Source organism: Anopheles stephensi, chromosome X (assembly GCF_013141755.1).
Source record: "Anopheles stephensi strain Indian chromosome X, UCI_ANSTEP_V1.0, whole genome shotgun sequence".
Classification (NCBI taxonomy): domain Eukaryota; kingdom Metazoa; phylum Arthropoda; class Insecta; order Diptera; family Culicidae; genus Anopheles; species Anopheles stephensi.
In genome coordinates this window covers 17,251,786-17,276,818 of record NC_050201.1, presented here as the reverse complement: position 1 = coordinate 17,276,818, position 25,033 = coordinate 17,251,786, and the positions used below count along the sequence as shown (strand labels likewise).

At 40.3% G+C, this 25,033-nt stretch overlaps 1 protein-coding gene across 6 annotated transcripts in view; it reads left to right on the top strand.

Annotated features, from left to right (window-relative positions):
- LOC118512517 (dopamine receptor 2) overlaps positions 1-25,033 on the top strand; it is a 456,086-nt gene that overhangs the window by 376,826 nt on the left and 54,227 nt on the right. For 4 of the 6 annotated variants that reach the window (XM_036057100.1, XM_036057089.1, XM_036057063.1 and 1 more), the window contains one exon: positions 22,376-24,545. In XM_036057100.1, the coding sequence (XP_035912993.1) occupies positions 23,236-24,545 (1,310 nt within the window). In that variant the 5' untranslated portion in view covers positions 22,376-23,235. Of the gene's footprint in view, positions 1-15,705; positions 17,023-22,375; positions 24,546-25,033 lie in introns of those variants that run through there. The other 2 variants (XM_036057054.1, XM_036057081.1) reach the window with 2 other exon arrangements.

The window sequence follows — 25,033 nt, the reverse complement described above, 5'->3', positions numbered from 1 at the left end:
TGCTCTTTAGTTAAATTTTGCATTGCACTACTCTATTTAAGGCTAGAAAGTGTATGTGCTGGTAAAATTCACATATTTTTTTTTTCAAACTCCAGTTATGCTATTGACGGTTGTACTACATTTGATAAACAAAGAACTTAGGTTTTGATTCTCAGCCGATTCTACGAGGTAAACATCATTCATCATGTAAAATATACTTAAATTCTTAACTTACAGTTAATTTACTGGGTAAATTAAGTGTAAACTAAGGGTGTATTAGCAGATGAAAAAGACCCTCTCGAGTTGTTTTTCAATTTTTTTTTGCTGCTCTTTTGAATTCGCCTTTTTGTTGTGGGTTCATTATGGTGCAGATTACATAGGATTCGAACTGACAAAGGCGGGAGCACCTACTGTATACACTAACATAATGAGTCAGATAACGTGATAGTAGGTGAAAGCTAAACTTTGGCTAAATATAAAAAATAGTAATGAAATATCAATGAAAGCATTATAAGCCTAAAGTGCTGTTAAAAGGTTTACAGGAATTAGTTTCTGGATCATTATACTCTATATTAGTTGTGATGACATTTGAACGTATATGATAAGACATTAAAAAACCCACAGAGTTCCGAAATTTGTATTTTTTAGTATTATTTATTTTTAAAGGGACTCAACGAAACTACAATGCCCAGAGAAAAAAAAGTTAATAACTTGTAGGAATTCAAACACAGGTGTGCCGCATGTGTTTAGCAAACTGTGTGATGTGATATATTTGTAGATGACATATATTATATGTCACTCGTTAATGTGTAACTGCAATTCTCATCAGAATCTATTTCATAGTGACAAGATTTTTATAAGCTTGATAAATTAGATATAAGAAAAATGATATAAGAATGATATAAAGTTCGAGACATGCGCATGCAAAGTGACAATTTTATGCAATTTGAAGAGTTGTGCTCAATCTTGGAAGCCACACCAAGATTCATGCATTGACGATTGTACGTGGCTTCTCTTTTAACAACGCAGCATTCATATTAGATATTTTAATAGGATGGAACTGCTTTCTACTTACTAAGTGGTTGATATACACTTACGCAAAGATTTGTGTTGTAGCGTAAAGTGACCGAGAAGTTTTTTTTCTTCTTCAGGGATAGAAGGGGAGGTACATTGTAGCGCTGAACCAATATTCGCCCTTTTATATGTAAAGAAATTTACACTGCAGAAAGTTTGGGAAATGTACACTGCACACTTCTGCGGCACATCGTACACTGCACAATGTGTGAAAATTATTATTTAACCAACTGTTCCGAGTGTTCATCGATAAAACAAACCAAATCCAGAGTAAACAAATTTTCTCGTTCGTTAAAAAAACGTTTCTCAATAGTTAAACTAAATGTTTATGCCATTTATGTTACGATTATATGTAATAGAATTCATTTTGAACAAAACTCGGGTAAAGGCGTCTTTAATGAACACTAGAAAATCCTTAATTTACCTTTAACTAACAGCCATACTACCGTCTGCAAATGCTTCTGCATATTCTTGAATGCAATTTTTTTCAATTCAATTTTTTTTTGTTCATAAAGAACAGCCTGGCCGTTTTGCTTCCAATTCCATTTTATGGACTGTTAAATTTTCCCATTTAGCTAAATAAATGTTGTAATCATTTACGTTTACTTAACATTTATAAAAGATAGTTTTCATATTAGTTAAATTTAGATAGTTCAAGATAAAAGAAATCACTTTGTAAAATCCCACAAATTTCAGATTGTGCAATTTTCGGTGTAACAGCGTTTTTTGGTGTTGCTGAATATTCGCAGTGAGTTGTAGAGGGCAGGAAAAAGAGAGTTTATTCAAAATGTTGGACCAGTATATATAAACTTTTGAAGGAGCCGAAAGCTCCGTTCTTGACGAAAGGCTCTTCGGCTTTCGTCCAGTCCGATCAAGCTTTGAACCGAGCTTGAACACCCTTAATTTACCGTTGATTTACGCTTAAATTACCTTTTGACATTTGTGAAACTCTTAAGTTTCTGATAATTTACCTTTAAACATTTGCTCGCTGCATCGTCGTGTTCCCCTTATCTGCGCCAACGAACTGTACTATTTGACCTCCAAAACTGCTCGCCCGGGTAAATTAGCAGATCTCTGCCTGACTGTAATGTTTGATTTTGGTTTATTACCGTTAGGCAGTTCGGTGACCAAGATGGCAATGGTACCGTATTTCACACAGAAAGACTGAATATTGAACTCCATTCGGCAAATTCACCCGTACGCAGGACATACTTTGTTTTATTTTTTTAAAAAGCCACAAAACGCAAAACCAGCCTGCAAAATACAGTGATAGAACAATAGTTTGACAATATAACAAGATCACTTTTATACCCGATTTTCAAACAATTGCTTTCGATATTTGTGCAGAGCATATTCAAACAAAACTTTGGCAAAAGCATCCTCAACATCTTTAATTTTTATTTCCATTCTAGTTTATTCTTATACAGATATACAGAAGATATACAAATCATTGAGTAAAAAATACATAAATCAATTAAAAAAAATTTGAGACCCAAAAAAACTAACTTTTTTGATGACCTAGACTATGTGATGGTTGAAAAATAGAAAGAGCGGATGTCCAAAACTAAAAAAAATGTTGTTCAGCTTTTAAGTATGATGAATAGGCTTATTTTAATGTATAATATGTTTTGGTCATACTATCATGAGAGTATTCTATTTTCCAACTCTGTATTTATAAAAAAAACTATGCTTATAGTATCACGGAAATTATATAAATATAAAATATTATTCTTGTAAATTTTTCACATAAAGTTTGAACTCTGCCTGTCATGAAATGGAGAATTTCACTTTCTTATTAAGACTAGAGGTACTCGAAACTAGAGTTCAAAATTTTGCTCGAAAAAAAGTTTGAATCGAAGGTTAGTTTGGCTACCCATTTTGTATGAAAAGTTAGCAGCAGTACCCCGCCCTTCCTAAAATCACATACATATACATAAAAAAAAACTTATGGTTGAAGTCATTGTAGACCTCATTGCTAATTATGGAAATCTAAGGATACTAGCTAAGCGTGTTTTATTCCAGTGAACATCTGTGCCTATTTGCAATGTTTTATGAAGTATTTTATAAAAATTTCATTCAACAGTATAAGCTCAAAAGTTCGCAGACATCCACTTCAGTATACGAGACATTACTACAGACTACGTATGTCTATTACAACCTCACACAATTCGCAGAGGCTAGTTGTGGCCCAATGCTCTTCTTGCCTTAGAATTTGTCAAACAAATGTTTAAAACAGTTTAGAAATAGTTTCTGTTGTATTGAACTCTATTTTATGTTTTGTAGATAATAACGTTTGACGTTTGACTACTCGCCCGCAAATTCGTTGTGTTCCGCGTTAAATAGTAATAATTGTTTTGTGTTTCGTGCCGTATCACTTCGTAAACTGTTCTGTTTGACGACTAAACTCATTGCCAACATTGTGCCGTATTCGTGTATTGTTCCGTTTCAAAGCGACTGTGTTTTACAACTTTTTAAACGGATCTACGGTGCTGTGAAGTAAACCGCGTAAAATTTCGCGAAGGCGTCCATCTGCTTCTCGTGTGCTGAATCGCTGAATGCTGCTGACGGCATCATCGGGTGCTCTTTTTGCGATGCAGATTTTCACCGCGGATGTTGCAGACTGCCGTCCGAGCTGATGGATGCGGTTGTGTCCTGCGTTGATGTGAATTGGAGTTGCACTGGATGCACTAACGTCCTCAAAAATCTGCACTGCCGCTCGGTCAAGGAAATAAGTGCTCAGGTCGGTTTCCAAGCGGCTCTTACCTCAGCTGTCACAGCTGTGTGTAAGATTGTCGACCCAATCATTGCCGAGATTCACAGTGGATTAAGTCTATTGCAAACTGCATCCACGCCTCATAGTCGTAAACCTGATCCGCGACCCTTCACGACTGGAAAGCGGAGACGCATTATAGAGGATTCTCCCGATGTCAACAAAAATGTAAACATTCGTGATGAAAACTTTTGTTGAGCGTCATTGCCGAGTATTTACACCAATACTACCGTTGGTATCCCACCGGCACCTGCGCTGCCTAGCGAATTGGTGGGAACCGATCCGCAATCATCGCCGCTGCGAGCTGTGCCTCCAGAGCCTTCCACGAACCGGATTTGGATCCGGCTATCCAGCTTGTCTACCGCCGTCAGCGTGGAACGAACGAAGGTAGACGAGTTCCGGCTGTCGGTGTTGGAATCCGCCCACGATGTGATTGTCCTCACTGAGACCTGGCTCGATCCAAGTTTGCCATCATCTCTGTTGTTTGACGACAACTTCAGAGTGTACCGCTGCGATCGTAGTGTTGACAATAGTGCGTGCTCTCGTGGTGGGGATGTGCTGATCGCTTGCTCTCACTCTCTTACGTCACGAGAACACATAACGGAACACCCATCGCTTGAGCTTGTGTGCGTTGTCATCCAACTAGGCAATACACGACTCTATATTGCTGCTGCTTATCTACCACCTAGACGTGCCGCAAATATTGTTACGCTCCGTGAATTCGAGGACTGCATTAACTCGGTATGCTCGGTTATGCACCCTGGTGATGGTATTCTACTGCTAGGCGACTTTAACCAGCCATCAGTCTCTGCTGCTCTTCAGGACCCGGAATTATCCTTCCTGTATTTTGAACCGCGAACACGCTACGCCCTCTCTGCTCAGTTTGCTGACAGTATGCATCGCTCTGGTCGTTTCCAGCTTAACGGTCACTCTAATGAAAGTGGACGCATTTTGGACCTGATATTTGCGAATAGTGCCGTTGCTTCCGTCTGTGTACCACCAGCCGTTTGCTACACCCCGCTACTAGCCATTGATTCATATCACCCAGCGCTAGAGATGGCCCTTCCAATTCCACGTGTGAACATTGCGACATCCGCGCCACCTTGCCTCGATTACGCACGGACAAATCTCAACAGGCTATTACCGATGATTTTTTCATTCGCTGCTGGCTTCAAGTGTTCCAGTTACGCCTCTCTCGATCTCGCCGTTGATCATTTTTCGCGGTTTATGTCACACGCGTTGATCGAGTGCATTCCGGTAAAGCGTCCGAGACGAGGTCCTCCGTGGTGTGCCAGGACCCTGCGTAGGCTTAAAACAGCCAAGGCTGCTGCTTACCGTCAATATCGGGCGCGTAGGTGTCCCGCTTCAAGAAGCAACTACAATGCGGTACACTCTATTTATCGGCGCTATAATAAAAACCGTTATCTGGCATACGTACCGTGCATAGGTTCGCGTTCGCGCAGTGACCCTCGCGCCCTTTGGAAGTTCGTCAACGCTAGGCGAAAATCATCTGGTTTTCCAAGCTGCATCAGCTACAATGGACTCCATAGCACCTCTCCATCTGCAGTTTGTGAAATTTTTACCTCACGCTTCGCCGCCACTTTCCTACCGGACGTCACTAATGAGGAGCAAATAACGGACGTGCTTGCAAACATACCTTTGGGTGCCATGAGCCCTAATATGCCGATGATCGATGTGTCAGGAGTGGTGAAAGCGATGGATTGTCTCAAACCTGCTCCGGGGCCGGACGAGATCCCACCTTCGATACTGAAGCGTTGTGCTGTCACCGTTGCTCCCATTCTAGTCTCGATCTTTCGAGACTCGTTGAGCTTGGGTGTTTTTCCTGCTTGCTGGAAAGCCTCGTGGCTTGTCCCCGTGCACAAAAAGGGGGACAAGTCAAACGCCTGCAACTACTGCGGCGTTACCTCGCTTTGTGCCTGCGCTAAGGTTTTCGAGCTGTTGGTGTACGAACCTCTTCTCGCTGCTGCTTCGAACTACATCAGCACTAGTCAACATGGGTTCGTCCCAAAGCGCTCAACCACCACCAACCTGGTTGAATTCGTCAGCCTCTGCCACAGAACCATCGATGCCGGATTCTAGATCGACGCGGTTTACACAGACATCAAAGCTGCCTTTGACTGCGTCCCACACTCATTGCTGCTCGCCAAGCTCCAGACGCTTGGTTTACCCGGTCAGCTGCTGGGCTGGATGCGATCATACCTTGCCGGTCGATCATATCACGTTAAAGTGGGATCGCATATATCTCGCCGCATCGATGCTTCTTCGGGGGTCCCTCAAGGAAGTAACCTTGGACCGCTGTTGTTCGTCATCTTCGTCAACGACGGAACCCGGGTGCTCCCTGCTGACAGCCACCTACTATACGCGGACGATGCTAAGCTATTCCTACCAATCCACAACCAGTCAGATTAACTCCGCCTTCAAGCCACTCTGTGCACGTTCCAGTCCTGGTGCTCCAAGAATGGTCTTGAATTGTGCGTCGAGAAGTGTGTCGTCATTACGTTCGCGAGAAAGCGGTGCCCTTTAGTGTACGACTATGCGTTAAATGGTGCTGCCATTGAGCGCAATAGCTGTGTCAGGGACTTGGGAGTGCTCCTTGACGAGAAGTTGAGCTTCCACGACCAGCTGGAGCACGTCGTCACTAAGGGCAACCAACTGATCGGCTTACTAAAACAAATAGCTCGCGACTTCACTGATCCGGTTTGCATCAAAATGCTATATTACTCTTTGGTGCGGTCGGTTTTGGAATACGCTTCAGTAGTTTGGTGGCCATCCGCTGCTCGTCCGCTGGCCCGGCTGGAATCCATCCAGCGCAAACTCACTCGGTTCGCTCTGCGCTTCTGGAGGGTGGAGGTGGACTACGCTGGACGCTGTGCGCTACTGGGCCTCGATTCGCTGGACCAACGGAACTGCAACGCCCAGAGGCTATTTGTTACGGGATTACTAGACAACCGGATCGACTCGCCGGGGCTTCTTGCTGACCTCAACCTATACGTCCCGCCGAGATCGCTCCGGGCTAGATCGTTGCTTGACGTGGAGGATCGCCGTACCCGATTTGGCGCCTCTGATCCATTTATATGGATCCGCGTATTTGACGTCGTATGTGCCGCAAATTTAACGTCGTGTGTGATCGTCACCAACCGGACATGTCGCGCACCGCGGTTTTAAACTGCATTCGTGGTGTGAGACCCATTCTTCGTTAATTTATTTTGTCCGCGTTTATTCATGTAATGTGCACCTTGTAATTTTATGTTGAATCCCGCTTCAACAGGGCCTCATGCGGTCCGTTGAAATAAATTATAATAATAATAATAATAATAATAATAATATTCATAACATTTCTTGAATTTTCACACCGACAACCGAGCATGCCCGGGATAAGGCAGAATAACAGGGAGGAAATGCCTTGATAATATTTGTGAACTTGTAATCGTCAACACATGCGGTGTTGACAATACGGTGTCATGCCGTAATACTGGAATTATAAATAAATAAATTTCTTGAATTTTGTTATTTTTCTTCAGTAAGAGGGGTCTGACCGTTCGTGATTACTTGCAGCAAAATAGTTGATTGTAGTGTTGCGTTTAAACATGAAACATTATCAGAAATATCAGGACGATACACCAATAAACCATCAGTCTTTACCATTCTTTCTTCAATAATTTATATTATTAAATTAATTAATTAATTAATGAATTGAATTAAATTAATATAATGGAATTATATTAATTCGAATATTTGCTTTACTTTCTGTACGGATGGCTGAAAACATTATCGTTGTGTAATATGAATGCTATTTACAAGTCTTGTAGATGACCGAGTCACTTCTAGTTCCATGGCCATAAAGTAGTCAAACAGAGCTGGAGGTTTTGTAAATGACAATCACAAAACAATTTTTTGTTCACGCCATTATGGAAAAATAGTAACACAGAACATTGCAGACTTGTGCTAAAAGGTTGAGATGAATTGCAAAGGGATGAACGGTTTTATCATTAGAGAAGTGAAGATACCAGCAGTCCTTTATATATTCAGCCGAATCCGCTCTTGAGCTATCAAAAGTTGCTGCTTACAGTGTTTTTTTAAAAGAAATCTTCATGAGGCGTTATCACCGATTCAAGAACTACGCTATACGTCGCTTTAAATTCAGAAATTCTTGATTTAGGCAATGTATTCACTGACCCATTAGTAAAGGTTGCTTGCACCATAGAAAGTGACCGCTATACGTGCCTCTTAGAATTTGAATAGATATTGGACGTTTGAACGGAATTTTATGTCATGAATTTAATCTAAGTAAAAATTTTTAATTAAAAAAAATGATACTTCTTCCTGGCGTTTTCCCAAAAGAAGCACAACTTTCTTATCCTAGACGCTCTAAACTTTGTCAGCGTTTCGGTAAAACATCTTATTTCCGCTAACTTTCCCTTGTGGTGTGCAGAGACGCTCCTTCTTCTTAACTAAGTTCGACCAATGTGGTATACAAACAGGAAGAGGAAGTTACCATTTACCGCCGACTTTGTTTTTAAAGCTTTCGGTACTGGTCTCATCCCTGGAAGCTTAGAAACCGCTAGCTTTGCTTCCGAATGTAATCAACTTCTTTTTAACGCCATAGTACGGTTATTTTTTCCGACTGTTCAACAGGCTGAACGAAAGTTAACCAGTTTCTATACCTATCAATTTCACTGCTTGGTTTCTTCTCCCGGGGAAATAAAGTGTCAATATCAGTTTTAATGATAGTGAAGCATTATCATGTACGGTTTTTAAACAGTGCCACAGAAGCGTGAATTGTGATAAATTGCAATATTTTATTTTAGTCAATCAATGACGCCCTGTCCATATTCCTTCATTTGTAATAATTTTGTAATTTAAATATTTTTTGAATTGTTCAATTACTTGGTACTCCATCTATAAACCAAGCAGATAGTAGGTTATGATGTGTTTATAAACACAATTTCTTTCATTTTCATTGTTTTACAGCAACAAGCATAAATTAAAGTCCAGACGAGAGATTCATTTGAAATCCAAAGATGTATCAAAGTACTGTGTGTATTCATTGAAATAAAAATTTAGATTCATGAGAAACATAATATAGAAATGAAAAAAAACCAGAAAATTAAAAACCAACGGTAATATTCTTTTCAATTTAAACGTATTTAAATGATATTTACAATCTTGTTGTTACTTGTTATGCAATTAGTCAGTACCGATCTAGACTCGATAGCGAACGGACGTTTTTTACGGGAGCTATAGACGGAAACACACTTACACAACAACGCACTTACGCAGTGGAACACGTGACATACCTCGCCCAGAAATGGGTCGAAGGAAGCATTTAATCACCAAGAGGCGTGCTCCTGTCCCTCTTAGTACATTTCACAACTCAGTGGACACTGGAAATCTGCCGAAATCTGGAAGAACGTCCGAACAAAATTCGTTCGATATTTTACAAACGATCGAAGACCAGGAGATCGCCACCAATCCCGCATCCACTACCACAAGGACGACCAGATTACCACCACCAATCGTTGTAACCAGTTTAAACGTAGGCGACGTGCACAAAAAAGTGATTGCAGCCGGTGTAGTCAAATACACTACCTCAGTTACAAATAACGGCACTCTAGTACGCACTACTACAAGCACCGATTTTCGCGCGGTAGTGAACTACCTCAAGACAACGAACGCTGCGTTTCACACGTATCAACTAGACGAGGAGAAAACAACAAAAGTGGTGTTACTAGGCTTGACCGACATGCCCCTGGAAGAGATCACACACATACTGAAAGACGAAAATATCACACCTGTATCCATCAAGAAGCTGGGTATAAAAAAGAAACGTTATGACGACCAAGCGGTATATCTATTGCATTTCAAAAAAGGGACGGTGGATATGAAAGTGTTACGGACAGTAACACTAGCATGATAAACAGTAGCATGATAATGCAGTGCAAGAACTGCCAAATTGTTACAGACCTGCCGTGTGTATTAAGTGCGCGGAACATCACGGTTCTACAGACTGCCCAGTTTCAAAGAGCTCGACGGACGGAGTTATACCAACGCACAAATTAAAATGTGCTAACTGCGGAGGAAACCATACGGCGAATTATTTCGGATGTCCAATTCGCATGAACAAAACGACGACAGGAATAGATAAGACCAGGTCAACAGTGGCTTCGAAACAGGTACCAATTTTAAACGGTAATTTCCCCCACCTTCCCTCCGTTCAACCATCCCGATCCTATACAGCCAACACTAACATGTTTCAAACCCAGCAACCAAATTACAGTTCATTCGCCAAAGCAACGGCAGATAACAACAATGACCTTTTCAACCCAGACGAAATTGTCGAAATAGTAAAAGAAACTTTCTCATGTTTGAGGAACTGTTCCAAAAAAGAAGACCAGATTCTAGTGGTTTTCAAAATTGTACAAAAGTATTGTTTTCCGTGATGGCAGGACCACACCATTCAATAGTTTCCTACTGGAATGCTAATAGCATTTCAAACAAAAAACTTGAGCTTATTCATTATTTGAACAAAAACAAAATAGATATTATGACTGTATGTGAAACTTTTCTCAAACCTGGTCAAACATTCAATGTGACTAATTATAGAACTTACAGAATTGACAGAGCAAATGGAGCTAAAGGCGGTATAATGGTACTGGTTAAAAGCAGTTTAAGTCATAAATTACTTCCAGCTTTTAATCTGAAAATAATCGAAGCAATAGGTCTTGAAATCCGACATAACAACATTCCATTATCAATTATCGGAACATATCACCCGGGAGCCAATACGGATATGGTAAAATTTAAAAGCGACATTCAAACGCTTACAAACATGAGAAATAGTTTCTTTATTTGTGGAGATCTGAATGCACGTCATAGACTATGGAATTGTGTTTCTTCCAATCGAGCTGGAAAAATCCTCTTTGATGAATTGCAAAAAGGACAATTTTCTATATTTCACCCAGATTCACCAACACATTTCCCAGTAAACACCCAATCTAATCCTTCCACAATATACATTATAATTACAAATAATAAACACAATATATCAAACCTATTGACATCGGTAGATTTTACCTCATACCATTTACCCGTACGCTTTACAATCGAAAACCTTTCCATGACTGCTATTCCCGGAGCTCAAATATACGATTATTCAAATGCAGATTGGAATACTTTTAAAACCCATCTTAAAAACTCAATCAATGTGAGGGAAGTAAACATGAGTAACGTACACTGTCACACACAAATAGACAATATGATTGGAAAAGTAACAGAGGAAATCAACAGAGCTCATGATCTTGCAGTGCCCAAAAAAACACCAGGGAAATACAATATAATCATACCTGATTCAATCCTTCGCCTTATCAAAATACGAAGCCTGTATAGGAAAAAAAAATACAAAGACAAAGTCAAAACCCAACCTTTAAATCCATTTACATGCAACTGTCAAATGAAATAAAAACACAGCTAAATCAGGTTCGGAATACAGCATGGTCGAATAATCTTAATTCAATGAACGGCCATACTAGCCAAAACAAAGTGTGGAAATTTGTTTGAATTATAAAAAATCAACTCAAATCCATTCCGACATTAAAACAAGATGGGAAATTATTGCTTACTGCTGCTGAAAAATGTGAGTCTTTAAAATCACATTTCCTACTAGCTCACCACACAACATTTAACAACTTTAGCACTGAAGAAAACCGTGTGAATAATACCGTTAATAATTTTCTTAATCATTTTACCTCTGATTTTGTCCCTAGAGAACTTATCAAGCCAAAAGAAATTTTTCAAATCTTAAAAAATCTTAAATAAAAAAAATCTACTGGTTTGGATAGTATAAACAACAGAGCAATAAAAAAACTTCCCAGAAACGTCATAATATATTTAAACGTAATTTTCTACAGTTGCCTTAAGCTAGGCTATTTTTCAAGTAATTGGAAATTATCCAAAGTTGTTGCCATCATAAAGCCTGGGAAAGATAGCACTTTAGCAGCTAACTATAGACCTATTAGCCTTCTAAGCTGCCTTGGAAAAAATTTCGAAAAACTCATTGCAATTAAGCTAAGAACACACACTGACCGTTTCAACATCATTCCCAAGTGCCAATTTGGATTCCAAACAAGGCTATCTAAAACACATCAACTTGATAGACTAAAATCAGATATTATTGCAATGAGAAACATAAAAAAATCAACTGGCCTAGTACTTTTAGATGCTGAAAAAGCGTTTGACACCATCTGGCATAAAGCCTTAATTTATAAATTAATTAATTTAAAGTTTCCCAAATACTTAATACATGTAATACAGAGCTTCATCACGGATAGAAAAAACACGGTCCACATTTCCAACAATACCTCAGAAGCATACACTCCCACAGCAGGTGTTCCACAAGGAAGTGTACTTTCACCTATTTTGTTCAATGTGTACATCTCTGACATACCGAAAATGAAAAATTGCAATCAATACCTATTTGCTGATGATGTTGCATTTAGTGCAAATGGTAAAATGTCTAAATCCATAGTTAATACTGTAAACTCTGCTCTTAAAACATACTTGAAATATTGCAAATAGTGGAAGTTGAAAATAAATAGTGAGAAATCTGAAGCTTTATTTTTCACACGCTTCAGAAAAGCAAATAAAATTCCTAATACACAGCTCAGCATAGACAACACAAGCATCCCATGGAAGGTTAATGTTAAATATCTTGGCCTGACTCTAGATAAAAGATTAACTTTTAGGCATCAAATAGAAAACACGATCATTAAAAGTGAAAAAATCTTCCGCTCGCTGTACTGTTTTCTAAACAGAAGATCTAAACTGAACTTCAAAAATAAATTATTGCTCTACACTGGTTTAATCAGACCAATTATATCATACGCCTGTCCTGTATGGGCAAAGTGTGCTAAAACGCACAAAAAGAAGCTCCAGATTACCCAAAATAAATATTTGAAAACCATACTTAATGTTCCCATGTGGCATAGAGCTCATCTAGTTCACAGATCTTGTAATATAAATACCATCGATCAACATATAAGGAAATTAACAACAAACTATAACAACAAAAATATCATGACCCTAAACGAATAACTGGCTGGAACAAAAACAAAAAACATCTTCCCTCACTTACATTCCTATTCCCAACCACAACACCCATAACCACACCCCATTTCACTCCATATGACCTACCCCCGTTACCGTTCAAACTTAAACCTATTGAAATTGAAAGCCAATACAACATTACTCATGTCTAGAAGACGTACGTAGCAAACATAAGTTAGATATAAGTTAGGTTGTAGGCTAGATTAAGCGTAAAAATATTGTTTTTTTTTTATCCGTGATGTGGGTTTTTGCCTTAAAAATTTTCCCACTATACTGTTCAAACGCCAAAATGGTAAATTGTCTCTCAAAATCGACAAGCTCAAAAATCTATTCAAAATAACGAGGAAAGATAAGATCGAACCCGTCAATAACATATTATCCATGTACAAACTACGATGAACTTCATCCAAATAAACTATTACTACTACTACTACTACTTATGCAATTAGTTCAACGCTGCTGGATCTTGCCTTAATTGATCAGATCATCATCTTAATTCCAGGTTCATCAGTCTATACACTGATACACTTTGAATTTCTCTTTGCGTTGATCTTAACAAGTCTCTGTCAAGTACCTCTCTGGTGCTGGTTAAGGAGGTATATTTATCACGTTCACCAGCCGTTTTATCCTTCGCAATTGGCCGGAAAGCTAGTGCTTGGGTCATTTTGCTGTTACATTCTCTCTCATTACACAAGACCAAATTTTAACAAGACTTCAATTTAAGTTATGTTTTCGTTATTGATATTAGAGCTCGTTCATCACTTCCTAATCGAAGTGCGCTGTTTCTGAGGAATCTTTGAGTTACGAGCATCGGATTTTTACTCGTCATAATCTTATTTTGTTGTACATTTACTCTTGGTTTGTCAATACGGCGTCAAGCCGTCATACTAGAAATATAAAATATAATTAATAAACTCTTGGTTATGTTATACTATCATAAATGGGAATATTCTGTACATCTACGTGTTAATTAATGTCTATCGACATTACATCAATTGAATCATTCAAAATTGAAAACTGAATCCAGTACACGTGGGGCACCTAGTGGAGACTCGAACTCAGATCGGATGGGGGCTTTTAATTGTTCTTTACCGACTGTGTAAAGTAACCGACTCAATAATTCTGGCTTACCAGATACTTATGTGATGCGTGCTAAAATTGATGCATAAATCGTACCACAATCTGTAACCAAAGTTTTCTTCTTTCAGTTCTATGTATCGGATAACGGTCCTGGTCGGACTCGACTGGACCGGGCTGGTGGACCGCGACTTGTTACTTCTTCTTCTTCTTCTTCTTCCTTGGCACAAAAACCTTGAAAGGTCTCGATCTGCCATTTCTGGCCTTCTATGACTTGGATTTTTTCCGTAGCAAAGTAGTCAGCCCTGCGTACAATTTGTTACTAACGAAGTAAATATTTCCTAAAATGTACTGTTGTGCTACATGCAAAACATTCTAATGTTTCTGATTATATTTGTATTTATTTCATTTGCAGCATCACAGTTATAGTTCAATTACATTTTAAAAAAATGTTTAAATGTATGATGTGATTATGACAGTAGAGTAAAATGTATGCAATGAATGTAAAATGTAGAGTAAAATGTTTGAAGCATGAATGCAATATGTTTTTGTTAATTTTTAATTAATATGCACATTTAATTTTGTTTATGAAATACTAAACTTAACCTACGCTGATAGCACCATATTAGGAGATAACATTAAGAAATCAAAAGATGTCAAAAACGTAAAGAGTTTAAAAGGGGGGCATAATCAAAACAGTGGTTCTTAGAATATAGCATACTCATAGCACATAGCAGTCAATTTCAATGCGACTTATGATAATGAATAACAATCTACGTGCTTGCAGGGAATGTCAGTTCATCCATACAGTGAAGAAGGAATGAAGCAGCGCAGGATGATCAGGCTAAGATCAGGCGTGATTTTAGAAACTACTAATTAAACCAATTATTACAAGGAACTTCAGTGAGGAATGCTTACTTATAACAACTTTTCTCGCGCTCGCGCTGGATCATTCTGCTACGCACTGCGTTCCTCTCGGATAGTGCTCGCCTGCACGTGTCACGGATTGGCCACGTTCGCTCGGTCGTTGTGCTGATGGCTTGCTCCACCGTACGCCAGTGGGCAATAAAGGACATCGCCTAAGTAGTGGTGTTCTCCGGCAACGCTTCCCCAAGGGCGATCGCGAAGTCCCTCCTCACATCAACTTGCCTTAACCGATCTGTGTTGAGCCTTGGAGTAGGCTGATAGCGCAGTGTATTCACAGAGGGCTTCACAGAGTTTTTTGCGTAACCTGACCATAACCAGGAAATGGTCTGAGTAAACGTTTGCTCCTCTCTAGGTCCGTACGTCGATAATATCCGAGAAGTGTCTTCCATCGATGAGAACGTGGTCAATCTGGGAATATGTCTGCTGTGGAATATGATAATGGTCATGTGCTTCGAGGAGGCCAAGTTTATAAGACGGAGCCCATTGCCGTTCTTCATCGGGTGGGTGCTGAAACTTCCTATTGTGGGTTTGTATGCCTCCTCCCGTCCGGCCTAAGCGCTTACATCTCCGATGACTATCTACACATCATGTTGTGGGCAGCGGTCGTATTCCCTCTCCAACTTTGTATAGAAGAACTCCTACTCGTCTTTGTGGCTTATAAGTTGCGGACTGTGATAACGCTAGGATTGAAGAACCTACCACGGATCCTCAGCCTGCACATTCGCTCGTTGATCGTCCTCCATCCGATCACTCGCTCTCGCATCTCGCCTATGATCAGGAACGCCGTATCGAGCTCATAGTTTTCACCACCGCTCTGGTATTATCATCATTGCCATCATTGCGATAGAGGCGCTTGCTGTCATTATATATATACAGGGTGTGCGGGCTAAATTTTACACCTGGCCTTTGGGTTTATATCTCAGGATTGAGTTGACGTATCGAAATGATTGATATGTTATTCGATTGCTAAAAGTAGTGCGAACAAGTGTAAAAATGTCTAGCTCCGTAAATATGTGGAACCCGTCCGAATTGTACAAGCGCGTAACGTGTGTTATGATGGTTCGTGCCGGCCATACGAATGCCGAAATTCGGAAGGGGGCGATGTGTTCGCTGAACACCGTAAAAACAATACGCATACAGCTCGAGGAGTGTGGTGAAGACGTGGATAGTGTTATTGTTCGCAAACAGCATAGCAGGCGGTCGGATTGTGTGCGGACCGACGCGTTCCTGGCCGGATTGCAGCAACGGGCGACGGCCGATCCCGGCGTCGGCATTCGGGCCCTGGCGCGAGACGTTGGCGTGGCCCCGAGCACCGTCAAGGTGGCGTTAAATGAGGACCTGCGGTACGCATCGTACAAGCGAAGTAGGGGACAGCTCATAACAGCAAAAACGCGCGAAAAGCGGCTTGCCAACGCTAAGCGCTTGCTGAGCTGGCTGAAGCACCCGGCGCAGTCAGGCACGTTGTGATTCTTCTCTGACGAGAAGACCTTTTGTCAAGACCAGAAGCACAACGTACAGCACAACCGCTGGCTCGCTTACTGTGCTGCTGATGTGCCCCGTGTGCTGCAGACGAAGTTTCCTCAGACGGTGATGGTGTTTGGGTGCGTCTCGTCGGAGGGAGACGTGATGCCGCCTAACATCTACATTGCCAGGTACGGGTCAATGTAGTACGGGTACATTGACCTGCTGGCCACCGTGGTGAAGCCGTGGATTGAGACGGTGGCCAATGGGCGGCCGTACGTTTGGCAGCAGGATTCTGCACCATGCCATACGGCCGTAAAAACACGCCAATGGTTCACTGCCAATTTCGACCGATACACCAGCACCGACGTTTGGCCACCCAGCTCCCCTGACCTTAATCCTATGGATTACTTTGTGTGGGGCACAGTTGAGCGGGACACCAACAGGGCGTCCTGCAATACCAAAGCGGAGCTGGTGGCCAGAATAAAGGCCGTGTTTGCGGCCATCCCCAGAGACATGGTTGTCCGGGCTTGCGCGCGGTTCCGGAAGCGGGTGCAGGCGGCCATCGACGCGGAGGGGGGGTACTTCGAATAAAAAATGCGTCAAACATGGTAAGCTAAACTTTGTAGATTTTTTTTTTAAATATTTAACATAAGTTTGATAAAAATTCCTTTCCTATTCCCTTAGAAACTGTCAAATTTATCTCGAACACCCTGCATATATATATATATATATATATATATATATATATATATATATATATATATATATATATATATATATATATATATATATAAGGTAGGCCCTTGTAGAAAGGGCTTTAAGTAAATTGGAAGGGGAAGAGAAAACGATACAACAAGCTTTAGATATTTTTCTGACGTACCGAAGCACACCACTCAAAGTATTCATATTGTACTTGTGTTTTTACCGTTACAACAGATTCCTTTCCGGGTAGCGACATTCCGACACTCTGCAGTGTTCTCCAGTTAGTCTAGCCTTCAGTTGCCTACCTTTCGTCCTCTCCTTAGCCTTCCCCCCTTACCTTCCCATCTGGTAAGCGATCAGTTGGCACTGTCCGACGATCTGCACCGTTCCTTTCCATCCCTGGGACGTGGCTTGTTCGGCGTGATCAACAGCCTGGATCAATCCTTCCCTCCGATAGTCGACCATTTCGGCATAGTCCAACGGTAGCTATTGTCCTTATAACGTATTGGCGTCACTTTATCAATTTGATTTATTCTTTCACGTCTTATCTCTACAACGGTCAGCGAGCCAAAAAAAAAGGACCGCATGTCCTTAGTACCTTAATTCTATCTCTGGTTGCCTAAGCAGTAGGCAACCATGGCCTAACTCGCTTCAGTGGAAAGTTGATGTGCACAGCGACTGGTGACGTACCTGTCATAATTCGTTACCTGTTAGGCCAAGATCGCTAGAACTGGTCTAATGCGAATCTAACGGTAAGAACTGGTCTAAAGCCGTAACGGTCACTACATCCTCTACCCTATAGCTCATTACTACCATGGAGTTTTACCATCTTCCCTTTCATATTCCAACCAAAACCCCGGAGTAGGCCGTACCCCACAGAACACTTATGTGGAAAAAAAATCTTCAGCCTTTTTGATTTAAAGAGCGGATTTCATCAAGTCCGATGAGCGAGGAACCCACCTTTACAACTCATTTGTCACACCTGATGGACAATTTGAGTATCGGAAAATGCCCGTTGGACTCCGCAATGCCCTTTCTGAATTCTAACGCTTTATTAATTCCATATTGAGAAATTTTATTGACGATGGCCGATCGTCGTTTCCTCTTCTTCTTCTTCCTTTGCACTAACGAGCTTCCTTGGCACTGCCATTTCTGGCTTTCTGTGACTTACTTTTACACGTAGTAAAGTAGTCAGCCTTACGTATGGAGAGAGGCAGTCTGGATGGGATTTGAACTCCGGCCCTTTCCCGTGTGAAGACCGGCGCCGCTGTCGCCTCGGCCACCGGACCGCGCTGAATTTGAATTTTCAAATTTGCGTTTTTAAGCATTTCCTGCACTAAATGAAGGTTTGACTAAAACTTTTGCCGAATACCATCACATCGTCAAGGTATGCGAAACATGTTTTCCCTATTAGGTGTCCAAGTATCGAGTTCATTACTCTTTGAAATGTCGAGGGCGCATTTTCCAAGCCGAATGGCATACGTTAAAAATCATAATGTCCTGATTCGGTACTAAATGCAGATTTTCTCTCGATTCTGGGTCCATTTCAATTTGATGGAATCCACTCTTAAGATCTTATGTTGAAAAATACTCGGCAGAAGTCAAATTCGAGCATATCTTCCACTTGTAGGATTGGATATCTATCATCTATAGTAATATAATTTAGTTTCCTATAGCCTATGACGATTCGTAAGTTTTCTTTTGCTGTTGAGACTTGTTTTCAGGGACTTCCGATAAAGGGTCATTCCACGGAGATTTAGATTGTACGACTATACCGTTTTGAAGCATTTACTGTATTTGGTGTTTTACTATTGTTTTATGAACATGAGGGTACATGTATGTTTTAATATAAATTGATCTATTCTTCTTCTTCTTCTTCTTTGGTACTACAACCTCGAGAGGTCTCGGCCTGCCATTTCTGGCTTTCTGTGACTTAGTTTTACCCGTAGAAAAGTAAATTGATCTATTAGTTGTGGTAATTATTTTGTGTTTAACTTCTGATGTTCCTTTTGTTGGAAGGTTCTTCCTCTTACGAGTGGAAAAGAACAACTGACTAAATTTTATTCATCTTACATAACTATATAAGCAACGCCTACTAAATTCCTAACTCCCGAGGTTGCTATGTTCCACAACAGCTTTAAGGTTTTCTTTTTCCCTGGGTTTTATTCCCTTTTGTTTATCTATTACGTCCAACAACATACTTTGTTTTTTTCCGGTTGATATGATCGATTTTCAATAACTTTATAAAAGACGAATTATTTTTTCTTAAAATTGTATTTAAGATTTGATATTTTTTTGAACCAGGCTCTAGATGATGTTTATGATAACGTATGCTTTAATTTAGAAGTGTAAGTGTTTCATATTTATAATTTAAAACTGCTTTAAGAGAAGAAAGCGCTTCGGTGCCAATCAATCAATTAAAAAACGGATGAAATTTGTTTTCATAAATCTCATAAACATTCAGTACCATAAAAAAAAAGTTCATAAACATTTCCTAAGAGGAGCTCCCAACCTTTTAAGTGCACCTCAACTTCAACATACATGTTCTTACTTCTTGTGTTGACTTCTTGTGTACTTACATTTTTGAACAGTTTCTATAATACCTGGCCTTAAGCGATTTTTGTTAGCTCCTGAATCTATAAGAATGTTCACAGATTGATTATTTGAAGTATGTTTTAGTTTTAAAAAGGGTAAGAAGTTATGATTACTTTTCGCTATTCCGCATATTTCGGTTCCGAAGCAGACCAAAAAATTTCGTCAGTGTCACTCTCATAAGTTGCGTGATTGTTTACTGACCTTTGCGTTAGCTTGCTCCTGGTTGTGATATTTTCCATCGGTTCAACATCTAAGGCCTTATTTGTAAAGGTTTGTTTTTTATCTGTGTGGGGTTTATCGTAGTGCTGGTTGGTTGTTACTTTATAAGCATTGTTAGTTGGTATATCATTTTTCCATACTTTTCCCAAAATCTTTCTTTGTTTTAAGCATGCACAAAAAGTTGTACACTTCTTCTACATTTTTTGGATGAGCAGCTTGCACGTGACCGTAATATTCTTCGCTTAGCCCGGCTATAAAAGCGGTCAAAGCATCTTCGTTTATGAAACAGTTAATGGCTTCCCAATGGTTTCAATAAATCGGATTTTGTTTAGCAATCATTTATATTTTGTCTAACAAATTGTTGTGAATAGAATAATATTTGTGTATAGACATGTTAGTCGATAGCTTTAATTGCCATAACTGGCTTTTGTACGTTGATAATGCAGTTACCCTTTCGTCAAAAGCTTTTAATAGTATACTTTTTACAGTTTCAAAATCATGTGGGCTGCTTTGTTGACATACTATATCATTTGCCCTTCCTACAATTTTGTTACTAACCACAATTTCGTATAAGTTGAAAATATCAAGGGTTGTTCCCCTTGCTCTGAAAACATTTAAAGTTGTTTCTACTTTAGCAATCCATCCTATGAATTGTTTTCTATTGTCATCAAAGAACAGGAGCTCTTTTATCGGATCGGGTATGGTAAAAAAATTGCACGGCTAGTATGGGTGTGCACATGTCGTACCTCTTTTGGTTCTTCAGGGCATTGCTTCCCGTTGTTTCTTACGCTTAACGCAGCTTCCAACGAGTCTTGACGATCGGCTAGATTTTGCAGGAAACCTTGCATGGTAGACAATTGTTCGCAGATTTGCTCCAAATTATTGACTTTTAGGGTCAAAGTATCTAAAGACAGTTCAATAGTACAGATGGAAGTACTAACAGAGAGTTCGTTATTACACAGAGAAGACAACGAATCGGTCTCGGAATCAGAATGACTATTTCTAACCTGCCAAATGAAACACACAAACGCGCGTACAAATACTACAAACTCTTTTTTTATTTGAAATAGAGTGCCAAGAAAACCAAAAGCTCCAGGGTAAATGCCTCTGCCGTAGCTGTACTTTGCACTAACGTAGAATAGTAAGACTTAGTACTTACGAATGTTGTGCTGGGAAGCTCGTGCCAGGAACACGTGGCTTTCGTGAGAGGTCAAGGGGGGTCACAAGTCACGCGAAGGATTCTCCTAAATATCGCGGATGCCGTAGGCAGATTCCAAACGTAGCCTTTCTTCGTAGCTACTGCCACTTACCACCAATCACTACTATTTTTATAAAAAAATATAACCACTTAGTATTCACTAACGGGTTCCCAACGGCTGCGCCAATTATAATGGTGTTGTTCGCTGAGCGTTTATTCCGAAATGAAAGCGAGATCCGGTTCTTCGATACGCACTTGACCCCGCCTGGGTCACTTCGCTACGATTGATACGACTCGGTGCATGCGTTTATAGGTGATGGTCGAGTGGTCGATGGTGATGATATGCGTTAACCATCACCTGATGTTTTAAGACAATGCATCACATAATTATATATTATTTTTCTTGGAAGAATTCAGGTGCTTCTAAGTACTGTGAGGGATCTGCAGTTCCATGTCCTGAGTTTCTAATCGTGTGTTTTGCTTCGTAGCGTGGGTTTGTACCTTGGTATCCGATTCGAAATTTGTTGGTTATCTTTCGTTGCATTTGTATTGAGAGTGGCTTGCAAGGCCTCTTATCCTTATTATTCACTGGTTGTATAAGTGTAGAGCATCTTCATCGAGAACATCGAGCTGATTTTTAATGCCTTTTCTACGAGAATCTTAACACTCTTTTAGAGAGTAGTAACTGAAGATGAACTACACGTAAATTTGGTCGTATATACCTGTTGGTATTTGTCTGGCAGGATACTTCTGGATGATACCTGATTTTTCATTTGAAATTGTGGTGTTTATAGGCCAGATTTACAACGCCTATTCTGATACTATAAATGTTGGTTTTATACAAATTGTAAAATCCTCTTCATGCACGCATTTCCTGGTCTGCCTTGCCTTGATCGACTACCTATGTATTAGAACCTAATTACTTTCAAAAAAATATTCATTCCTCTACATGAAACTTTGGATACAATCCAAGTTTTGATGCATTTCTGGTACGTTCTTGACTGTTGCGTTATCGAGTATTCGTGCGTATAGCACTGGAATGTCTAATTGTGCTATATTTGTTTTCGGAACACTACGTTTTAGCTAAGGCGTAAATTTACGTAAAGCGCTGAGCCGTAAAAAAATGCTGTGGTAAAACCTTGGTTGAATTGTTTTAAATATTTAAATAATTTAAGTATTATATTTTTGATATAATTGGAGGTTTTCAACATACTAATGGTTTTTTTCACTCTTGGTTTTTTTTACAGGATCCGGAAATTGGTTATATGGAGCAAACCAACGAAGATAACTTCGTCTGAATAATAAACTACCGCGTTCCGCGTTAATATTGGTCGCGTTCTAGTAGTCATCAATCACAGCAGCATGTTTGTTAGCTTTTATAGCGACCGGTAACAACGCCACAATGGACCAAAACGGTGCATGGAGATCGTGCACTGACGCAGGATCTCCAGATTGCAATTGGCGAGCGCAAAATGAATTACACAGAGTAAAAAAATAGAATACTCCATCGTGTTTGGTTGCATGGATACGAAACACATCCATCGAAAGAAAATGATGTAGGCTGTGTGCCTGAAACTCCTATTGTAACAGAACTCCATAATGCATCTGGAGGTGGTGAAGGTGTTAAAATATTTGTCGTGATTTAAATGTTTGCGACAGCTTTCAAGTCTTGGGTATTTTCCCAAGTTGATGAAGTGAATATTTAAGTGTGTGTGTATGTGTGTGTGTGTATATGCTAGTGTATGTGTGAGTGCGTGATATTAAATAAAAACTCTAATGCCTAACAATGATAACATAACGATTTGGCAAATTTTTGGCAAGCGTATTGTAATTTATGCTAAACCGAATCAAACAATAGGTTTTGCGAAACTGGCAACAAGATCGCGTGTAATTTTCTCGCCGGGTAGTAAAAAGGAGAAAGAAAACAGTTAACTGTTTCGGTTAGTAGATACTGTGAGCTTGAAAAGAATTTGAGAGATTTTCTGCCACAATTCATCATAATTCTGTTCTTTATTTTTTATCCTGTCATTATCTTCTCTTTTTGGTACGTTCAAAGACCACAATAGAACAGTATCAACTACCAGATTGGCTAGAGCACCGTTGAATAATGAATAATGCAAGCGAGGTGTTTTGGGAGTTATCGCAATTGACAGCACTAACGAATCTTACCTACTACAATGAATCTGATGGAGCTGTTTCGGTGACGCTTGATGTAAACTGTTGCACAATTGTACCAGACTTCACGAACTACTTGGAGTCGCTGTCAAACGACAAAGCCGGTTTACTGGCATTCTTGTTTCTCTTCTCATTCGCTACCGTGTTTGGCAATTCACTTGTGATACTAGCAGTAATTCGTGAACGGTATCTCCATACGGCGACCAACTACTTCGTAACCAGTCTGGCCGTGGCCGACTGTTTGGTCGGGTTAGTAGTGATGCCCTTTTCTGCCCTTTATGAGGTATTAGAAAATACGTGGTTCTTCGGAACAGACTGGTGTGATATTTGGCGGTCGCTGGACGTACTGTTCAGTACCGCCTCCATACTTAACTTGTGCGTCATTTCACTCGATCGATATTGGGCAATAACAGATCCATTTTCCTACCCGATGAAAATGACGCGCCGAAAAGCAGTAGCGCTAATAGCGGCTGTTTGGATTTGCTCAAGTGCGATCAGCTTCCCAGCAATACTGTGGTGGAGAGCAGTTCGTGAAGCGGATATGCCACCGTACAAGTGCACATTCACGGAACACCTTGGTTACCTTGTGTTTTCCTCGACCATATCATTTTACTTGCCGTTGCTAGTGATGGTATTCACGTATTGTCGGATATACAGAGCTGCCGCCATTCAGACGCGCTCACTTAAGCTCGGCACTAAGCAGGTGCTGATGGCTTCTGGAGAACTGCAGCTCACCTTACGAATACACCGTGGCGGCACAACGCGGGAACGCGTTCCACGGCTAACTGCTTCTGATCAGCTACAGCAGCAACAGCAGCAAGATCAATTAAAACCACCTGCTCATCAGCCCTTATCCAGTCAGCAGCACACTCCACTGAACAACCCGCATCAACAGCATACCGCTAATTCTACACCGGAAGATCCTGACGATGAACCACTATCAGCGTTACAGAACAACGGACTGGCAGGGCGCCATCGGACGCATATGGGAAAAAATTTCTCTCTATCCCGTAAGCTGGCTAAATTTGCCAAAGAAAAGAAGGCAGCCAAAACGCTGGGCATTGTTATGGGAGTGTTTATCGTCTGCTGGCTGCCGTTTTTTGTAGTCAATTTACTATCAGGTTTCTGTATGCATTGTATCGCACACGAAGAGATCGTGTCGGCAGTTGTGACCTGGTTGGGATGGATAAATTCTAGCATGAATCCTGTTATTTACGCCTGTTGGAGTCGAGATTTTCGAAGGTAAGTTGCGTTGTTATTATTCAAATTATTAGCGATCGATAGCCTTCTTCATCTTCTTAATTGGCTTTACAACCTCGAGAGGTCTCGGCCTGCCATTTCTGGCTTTCTGTGACTTAATTTTACCCGCAGTAAAGTAGTCAGACGCACGAGAAGGCAGTCTGGATGAGATTTGAACCCCGATCTTGCCGTGTGAAGACCAGCGCCGTTATCGCCTAACTATAAGATATACTTCAAGTTCCTGCCGTGTAAATACCGACCCCGATTTCATATGACCACCGAACCGATCCAGTGTTTAAAAGTTTAAGCATGCAATAATCTTCAGTAATGAGCTATCTTTGTTTCTGAAGCACAGAGATGGCAGAGCTAACTCTGTTTGTTGTAACAATTCTGGATTCTTTGTTTTTCTTTTTGTTTGTATATTTGTGTCTAAGTTAGCTAGTTTTATTTAGGTCCAAAAATATTGTATCCTGAACAATAAGAACGTTGTT